Source organism: Maniola jurtina, chromosome 23, assembly GCF_905333055.1.
Source record: "Maniola jurtina chromosome 23, ilManJurt1.1, whole genome shotgun sequence".
Lineage (NCBI taxonomy): Eukaryota > Metazoa > Arthropoda > Insecta > Lepidoptera > Nymphalidae > Maniola > Maniola jurtina.
In genome coordinates this window covers 10,007,401-10,016,616 of record NC_060051.1, presented here as the reverse complement: position 1 = coordinate 10,016,616, position 9,216 = coordinate 10,007,401, and the positions used below count along the sequence as shown (strand labels likewise).

At 43.9% G+C, this 9,216-nt stretch overlaps 2 protein-coding genes across 4 annotated transcripts in view; one reads left to right on the top strand and one right to left on the bottom strand.

The window, feature by feature from the left end:
• Positions 1 to 384: 384 nt before the first annotated feature.
• Positions 385 to 1,250, bottom strand: LOC123877385 (Na(+)/H(+) exchange regulatory cofactor NHE-RF2). The gene has a single exon (XM_045924109.1). The coding sequence runs from the start codon at positions 1,216 to 1,218 to the stop codon at positions 700 to 702; it is 519 nt and encodes a 172-aa protein (XP_045780065.1). The 5' UTR covers positions 1,219 to 1,250; the 3' UTR covers positions 385 to 699.
• A 34-nt stretch (positions 1,251 to 1,284) lies between these two features.
• LOC123877381 (epidermal growth factor receptor kinase substrate 8-like protein 1) overlaps positions 1,285 to 9,216 on the top strand; it is a 48,183-nt gene continuing 40,251 nt past the window's right edge. For 2 of the 3 annotated variants that reach the window (XM_045924104.1, XM_045924102.1), the window contains exon 1: positions 1,285 to 1,405. The gene's annotated coding sequence lies outside the window, so the exon portion shown is untranslated. Of the gene's footprint in view, positions 1,406 to 5,953; positions 5,960 to 9,216 lie in introns of all 3 variants that reach the window. The other variant, XM_045924103.1, reaches the window with a different exon arrangement.

Genomic DNA, 9,216 nt, shown 5'->3' with positions numbered 1-9,216 from the left:
TATTGGAACCGGTTCACGCCGAGAATGCATTAAACTACACACGTACCTACCTACCTGCATACCTACCTAGCTATACTACTGCCTACTCTGTGAGCCTCTCTCACAAGGACATCACATTGTTGTGATAAAATACGTGTTCTTTACATTATTAGTTACATTGTGAAACGAGTAGGTGCAACAAGTAGGTTTGTAGGTAGGCATATACTTGCATGTTAGCAGCTGAACCGTAACGTCATGTTGGATATATTTGTGCTTATCACTGCAGTGCGTGCACTCGCGCGCTCGCAGACGGCTATGACGTGAACACTGGGCAGGTTACAGGTAACAAGTGTCGAGCACGAGAGTCGAGAGTCGAGAGTCGGCCGAGAAAAACATAGCAACACGTAAAATTAAACATTTTATTGATCACTCAACAATAATTGCACTTATGTATGTTTATAAATCTAACTACACATTTAGATAAACTCATCTCATAATGTCGACCGTCGCTCCTGAATCATATAAATATGTATAATATTAATAAAATTAAATCGCAATAAACTCCTTAACAACGAGCAAAAGTACCTATGTACAACATTCAATGGCAATAAATGGAAGGCACATTGTAGCATCCGTCGCCCGCGCGACTCGCGACGCGACAGTCGCGCCACGCGACAGTCGCGCGACTCGCACGCACACACTCGCCGCGGCACTCGCGCATCACAGTTTCTTCACGATGTCGAACTTGGACTTGAGGTCCATGGGCACCTTCTTGGGGTCGACTCGCTTCTTGGCGGCGAGCTGCGCGCGCATCTCGGCCGCCGTCATGTGCAGGTTGAGGCGCGGGGGCTCCGCGGCGGGCAGGTCGGGCGCATCGGGCGCGTCGGACGCGTCGCGCGCGGGCGGCGCGGCGGGCTCCGGCGCGTCCAGGTCGGGCAGCGGGTCGCCGGGCGCGGGCGCCGCCACCAGCAGCTCGGCGTCGTCGGGCCGCTGCTTGATGCGCGCCACCACCTGCTTGTGCGACTCGCCCGCGATGCTGTGCCCGTTGACCTCGAGGATGCGGTCGCCGCGCCGCAGCCCCGCCGCCTCGGCCGGCGAGCCCGCGTCCACCTTGCCGATGTACTGGCCCGGCTTGCCCTTCTCGGCGTGCAGGTTGAAGCCGTAGCCGTCGAAGCTGGCCACCTTCCGCACGTGGCAGAGCCGCGGCTCCGCGGCCGCCGCCGTCCCGTTCGCGGCCATCGCTCGACTGTGAGCTGAGCGCCGCGCGCCCCTCCCTCCGCCCGCGCCGCGCCCCGCCCCGCGCCGCGCCGCACCTGAGCGCGCGGCCTCCAGTGCACACCGGGTCGCCGCTGAGGCGAACAGTATCTCGCGAGTGCAGTGACTGTGACGTGCCACTTCCCGGAGGAGCTGCCCCGCGCCGGCCAGGGTGAGTGACGACGCCGCTCCTTAACGCCTGTCGCAGCACACGTTGCCAGAGCGCGGCGAGCGAGTCTCGGCCGCACTTCGTCGTCGGAACCGTAATCGTAATTAAAACGAATGAAAGTTAAGAAAGTAACCATAAAAACTATCTCACGTCCGCCGCCAGTTTCGCACGGCAGCCCGCCGACCCGCCGCCGGGTCGGACACGTCCACCGCGCCCGGGGCGGACGCGCGGCCGCTAGGTGGCGCGCCGGGACGGCCGGTCGTTGAACGCGCTCTCGCGCCGAGCCTCGCTCCCGGAGCTACTCACTATTCAGCGCACACTGCACGCGCGTGGCCTGCCTGTAACAAAGCGCCGGTGCTGCGGCACCAGTAAGGAGTTCCTGCGCGCAAGTGCCACTGTCGCGACCGGGCACGTCTCTGTGACATCTGCATCGTCCGCGCAGGAACTTAGGAACTCGTTATCAAGTTGCAGTTAGCTGACTAAGATAACTCACGATTTTCTTTCACATGCATGTGATTTAATTTTACTTTCCTAAACAAGTAGCAGTACACTCGATCTGATTACTCGAGGCATCGATGTACGAAAAATATCCTCGACATTTTGCAATGCGAACTTAGATGACTCAGTCCTTTCGACAGGATCGGACGAATTCAGGACGCGACCTACCATTCCCGTCCCTAAAAGTCGCAGTCGATGAGCCACTATCGCAGCTCGTCCTAAGCAAATGTGGAAAGCTCCATTCCCCCTTGGAGGCGCGCTGAGTGCTGAGTGTTGACTCATGGAGGAGCAATGGATAGTTTCCAATTAGAGAATCATAATCGAGCAAAATACAACGGTCACCTCGAGTGTCGTAAAATCGTTAATCTCTGATAAGATTGCGCTTATCAGCAATCACACCGCGATACCACCAGCAACAACGACGCTCACTCTCACGTAGTGTTCCTCGTTGTACTAAGCAACGATCAGTAGCATCACACTCACATCATCACTATTTTAAGATCTATTAAGAGAGTTTCAGAGCAAAGATTTTTAAATCATAAGAAATACGTTGCATGGAATACGAAAACGAACACAAACAATGTAAAAACGCAGAATACATAGATAGTTGGAAGTTTGGTACCTACGAGTACTTGTCATGAAGAAGCTAAGCAACATGTATAGTAGTTAGGAAAAGATTAAAAGAAGAAGGAAAGAGGAAGTTAAAGAGTAATGCAATATTTCAATTCATAAAGAAATGGATAAATACTAGCTGATGTTCAAGAACCAGCTATTTTGGTTTGATTTGATAAGATTAGACCACATAAAACGACCACCTGACCTAGATAAATATTACAGAACAACAAAAATGAATTCAATTCAAACAGACTTAAAAATGCTGATCGCTTTTTATTGAACTAACCACTAATTCCAAACTGAATATGAGTTTCCTTGAAACATCTGTTTGAGATCAGAGATGGGGTAGAGCATAGCATAGCTATAGTAATTAGTACTCTTTCAGACATCAGTAGGACCTTCAAAGTGTAATGATTCATCAAACACTCACTCGCAATGAGCGCAAAGTTTCGCCCACTCAGCACTCGCGCGAGTCATAGCTTCAGATGATTGATTGCACAATCCTGCATAATTACGACCAACAATCACAAGATAACACAACATACAAAAGTTCAAATACAACATTGAAATCACAATTTGATAATGACGAAGCTCAATCATGTATTACACTAGAGTATTGTGACTAGAACACACACACACACACACACACAAATATATTGTATAAAACAGGAATAAGGTTTCAACCTGACGACGCTTTCTCGTCGGGCTCGCATCAACACAGCGTTGCAATCAAGCAGCATGAGGACTCGTGGCATTGAGATTTGCCCTCTTAACAAATATTTGAAGAGAAAACTTCATAAAGTATTGCAATGTGCGATGGTTGACTTTGTTTCAGAACATTTTAATTTACAGAAGCTTGAACGGTCACAAGCCGCCAGAACAGGCAAATCTGTTACGCCACAGCGTGCAGCTTGCAACCTGCCTCCCACCACTTACTAGCATGTAACCAAGCAACATACACAAACGCACAACACCACACGAATCTTCTGAAACACACAATATACATATCACTTCCATACCGAAGCATTCTCAGGAGTTGATGTCGTCTCTACAGTGGAGCGTGGCAGGTTGTGCCGAACAGATTTATCTGTTTTTGTGGATTATAACGAATTAAGACGTATTCGATATTCCCAGTATATCTATAATTGACTCCTGCAAAGTAACGCTTGCTTGCATCCAATATTTGAATTTATTGAACTGCCAAAGAGAATATATTCTCTTTTATCGTATTCTTGATATCTTAAATAACTTGTACACCATTGCAACGCAAAAGCAACGATTGATCACATTGTTTTAAATCAGTGGACTCGATTACACAGTTCAATACCGACGTTTTGTATTCATGTTCTCTGATATCAAATAGTTTTTGTGTCAATGGCATACGTTTCGTATTAACATGATAGGGCCTAGGGGCCTAGGGGTCGCTAACGTGAACTGAACGCCCTTCAGCGTCGCTCGCCATACGATCCGCATATTGTTCTGGCGCATATGTTATGTGTGTGCAATTACACACTCCGACATTGCTCGTCCATACGCATTGTGTGAAAGTAGTAGTGCAATAGCAAACTGTTATACTGTTTATTATAGAGAAATCTCATACTATTACAAGTTTCAAAATGTTTCACCATCCTCAAGGCATGTTTCTCTACTGTCGCAATACCTATTTCACTACTGCTTTAAAACCGAGCTTCTCAGGAACATCTCAGGGCAACCCAGGGCGCGTTCGGAACCCTCGCAGCTTAAGTTTTAAGTTTACGTGATAAACTATCACCATTACATCATTATCTTACCACAATAATTGACAGTCAAAAAGTGTTTTTTCAAGTCATAATTTGAATACATGATTTGAGTTTGATTACATTTGGCCAAGAACTTAAAATTGTATTGATCTGAATTGCACGCGGATTCAAAACGAATCTCAAATCTTTTCACTGTTAGACTGTTATTATCATTTTCATTAAACATATCAGATTTCATCACACTTTTTTCTTTCCTTTCAATCCTCGTAAACAAGAGGCATGGAATGAGGCCAATTTATATTCAAATGGTCTTTTGTTACCATAATTGACTATTCATAACCCATCATCACCACAATACCTACCTTCTACATATGTCCGCGATTATATTTCCAGTTATCGCCAAAGCTTCAACAGCTTCCTGCCAGTCGCGAAAAAAAACGCTTTTACATAATTTATTGAATAATTTACTAATTTATTTCTCGTGGGACTAAAGTATTCTGTTTAATAATACAGCCTGTACCTATCCGTTTCCAGAATATGGGTAGCCTATCTCTGTGCCTTTTATCTAGATCATCAGGTACAGTACCCGTGTGTTTAGTAGTGGACAGTGGTAGATTCAATTGATGATTCAAAAGTAATCTATGAGTGTTGAATAAAAACCTTGCTATTTCTATTTGATAAAAAGGCACACACACAGACTGACAGAAAAACACACTATCGCATTTACAATGTCAGTGAGAACGTGGTTTAAGCCGACTATAATTTGTCGGTTTTCGTCAATAAAGCAAACATTAATCGACTAAGTTTCACAATTGCTTATTAATTTCAATTTTCACATAATGAGTAGATATCCTGCCTTGCGCAAAGCAGCCGGCCGGTAGCTAGGTAGGAGGTAGGAGGTAGGTATCAAACGAAATTCCGCCATTAGTATTACATCGATATCGAATATCGACGTCGCAATGTTGATAAACTAGATCGTTAACAACTCGTAATACTTAATTTGATAATTTTGATGGATGTCACAATCTAAAGTAGAATGTCATGTTTCTGTCGCTAATTGAGTAGACACTGAATTAGATCTTTTAATTAACTCTTCAAACATATTTCAGTGAAGACAATAATTTGACTGGTCATTGATCGGCTGTTAACGAAGATGTAACAAAGACAGAAATTAAACACGAATTTTGTTTTTAGCACAGTTTGTTGAAGAGTTCTTAGTAGCTCGGCATCAAAATTGAAAAATGAAGTTCTACTTACCTGTGAAATGCGATTTACTATCATTTCGTTTGTTAATGCTTTAAAAAAAAGTAACCCAAGTGCGCTCCCCAGCGCTTTCCATACAAACGTAGTTTGGTCTCATTTGGTCTGCATTTGAATACTAACCGATCTAGCTGAGTTAAATTTTGTAAATATATATATATGTTTTACGAACTTATATCTATATGTTTGTGTAGCTTTTGGATTTCCCTGAAAATATTCAGTTTCAAAGTTACATCACTTAAGTACGGTCTCAAAAAATTATATACAACTCTTTAAGCCTGTGTAATTCTAAAATTGGTTATTTTTGCGGAAAATTGGCAAACCGTATACATCTTATGTATTAGTTTCTAGAACGTGTCTCCAAAATTACATCGTTTTTTGATTGGTTAATATTCAAATGAGAAGAAAACTACGTTTGTGTACAGCGAGTGACAGAGAGTCCTCCGTTAATTAAATCACTGATTAAATAGCATCGTTAAATTGTGACAAGAGTCACGTATTAAAAATATATTATCTGAGTATTAATAATAAGTTAGTCATAAACTTTACTACTATGCGTGTGGCGGCGCGCGTCATCGCCGAGGAATGTTGAAGCGACTGGATACCTGATAGCGAGGCAGCCTTCGTCATTAGCTCTTACCGTCAAGGCATTAAAGGCCATTTTCCCATGAGCTGGATCATATTCAGCTGGCTCGACGTGTTTGCGGCCTTCTCTTGTGCAATTCTTTTCAAAGTATAAGATAGTAGGATTAAGGAGATATGGCAACAGATAGCGATGTTGTGATATATTGTACTTATCAGGAGAGTTCTATTTCGGTGATCGAGGGACGGGCAAGTACAATTATTTCGTCACTGAACAACCTTCGGTTAGATATTGTTTTTTGTAATCCTTCAAAAAATTAACGAGGTCAAAATTTACTAGTAAGTAATCTAGATTTCAAGTAAACAAATCACATTTAATGACCTAATAGAAAAAATCGGTTTTTTGACAAATCGCAAAAACACCTTTCGTAGACTCTTGGAAATTGAAACATTATCTAATGCAACAAATCGTTCGAGAGAAATCTAGAATCTAGATTTTAAATCCAGCTAATTTAAAACCTAGCCGGCACAGGTCTCGTCCTTAAAATAGAGAACTAGTTTTTGTGCTGAATATTTTGCTTAGGCTCGTGGAACAGCTGCCTACATTGAAGTCTGAATTCTAGTACGAGCCGTGTAATTTCCTAACGAAGCAAAAATGTTAGGAATCCCTCGCGAATAGCTCTGTTGGGCCCCACTCGGCGGCCTTCGAAGCTCATAAAGCCCGGCCGAACAAAACGCGCTGCGGACACCGACCACGCCTAACGTGGCAATTATTTGCACAGTGCAAGTCTGTACCTAAGTCGTTTAGCACCTTAATGATCATATTCGCGTGGCGCGGTTATGCGCATGCGTTAGGTGTGTGTGGCGTGTTTATAGAAAAAGGTCATAAGTGCGACAGGTTGTTAATGCAATAGTTTCGCAGAGTTGCTAGTCGAATCCTGAGGCCGAGCATATCTATTACTGAACGTACATATCATCATCAGCGTTATCAACCGATAGACGTATACTGCTAGACGTGGTGTTTCGTTGACACACAAGGCAGGTTCTGCGCCGCCTCGCGGCTCGGCTAGGACAGGCAAGACTGCTGCTGACTTCGTTCTGCTCCTGATTCTGAACTTTATGGTTTAGGCATTTGTCGTTATGGCTGGGGTGGCAGCACTCAACGTGCTGTCAAGTGCACTGCACTGACAATCCGGCTATACGGGGGTTCGATCCCGGGCGCGCTACTCTAACTTTATCGGAGTTATGTTTTATTTTAAGTGAATAATTATACCACTTGCTTTACAGTGAAGGAAAACGTGAGGAAACCCGCATACCTGAGAGTTTCTCAAAGCCTTTGAGAACATTAACTAATGAGAACTCTCCGGTAACTTTAAGTCAAAGGTGATGTGAACCGATGTGAAGTCTGCCAACCCGCATTTGCCCAGCCTGGCGGAGTATCATTCTGAAAGGATACCCGGGCTCAGTAGTGGCCCGGTGATGGATTGATTATGATGATGATGACGTAATACAGTCAATTTTACAATTCAACCGCGATAGACATGCCTACCTACCAGTACCTGTCCATTGATGCTATCGAGATTTTGATTGTATCCGCATAACATAATGTAAGCAAGTACACATAATATATGCCAGAACGTTCTAAGCCCGCCTGTCCACTGCGGCGTGTGACGGAGCGATGACACATCGCGATTATGAAATGTTCATTAAATGAGCTCTTCTCAAATCTGATATTTATGAAGTAGTTGTGATATTGTATACTATCCCGACTCGCGGCGACTTTCCACGTACATTATCAAACCGGTGACAGTTCTTGTATGAATGGTTTCTGTGTTAAGAGAATCTTTCCAGAAGCGCTTTGCGGCGTTCGCCATACAAACGTAGTTTGATTTTTATTCTAATATTGACCAATCAAACTCACGGCACGTTTTAGGAACATCTGTGTCTGTGATTGGCAACAATTTCGGAAAAATATCTAGTTTTAAAAGTACGATTTTAAAGATTTGTATGTAAATACTTGACCTCGTGTTATTTTGAAACTAGAAAATCTGGCACACCATACACAAAGTTCCTACAACGTGTCCACACATTGTGATTGGTTATTATTTAAATGATAGCGAAATTAGGTACGTTTAGGAAAAGGTTAACTCCTCTTAAAAACAGGGAAAACATTATTTGGCGAATCCTCAACGCTAGATAGTTGTCTCTCAGGTTTCTATTTTCCGTCGTACACGCCAGAACAAGATCCGGGGAAAGTATAAGGTCAGTTCTCGGAAAGGGTTCAGCGCTTCTTAGACATTCCGTGCGCGCTGCGTTGCTGACTGGCTTCCCGGCAGCCCTCCTTGCGCGTACAACGCTGGCGCAGGTGATCATTTTACACTGTAGACAAGGAAGAAGGCCGAATTTTTCGAAATTCAATTTATATTTTGAGCAAGCGAAGCCTCGGGCGGCTGTTAGTATTGTTGTGAATGGGAAGAACCGTTAGCGACGATGAAGACAATAAAGCCTGCGATACAGCTAAGAATTCCATGTCAGACGAGTCGGCGCTAAACTGTGGCGTGTGGAAGTTGCTGCAGAAGGCCTACATTCAGCATTGGACATGAGTTGTACCGGTTGATGATGTATACGACTACACCATTATGTCACGTCGTGCGACGCAGCATGCGGCATGCGGCATGCAGCGGGCGCCGCTGGAGCGGGTCGGCGAGTGAACCTGGCATGCCATGGCATGCAGTCGCGACTAAATTACTATATTAAAATTTTTGAATCTCTTGGCGAAAAATATTGGTAGGTCTGTGATATCTGACCTTTCCATTTTTTTCTAACTTGTTCACATAAATCGTAGTTCGCATTAGGTAGGTAGGTAATATCAGAATCTCAACGAGCAGCGACTAGCATTTTGCCATATCTAATGATTATAATATTATGATTAAGTATCAATAATTATTATACTACGGCTATAACGATTATATTATGACGGTTAACATAGTTTATCAATAAAATCAGATTTGAAAGTTTTGAGATAAGCGTCAGAATACGTAGGTAATGTACATTGTACAGTGGGCTACAGAGTACAGGTCACGTCCCTACAAAAGACATCAACGCGCACGAGGTGCACCC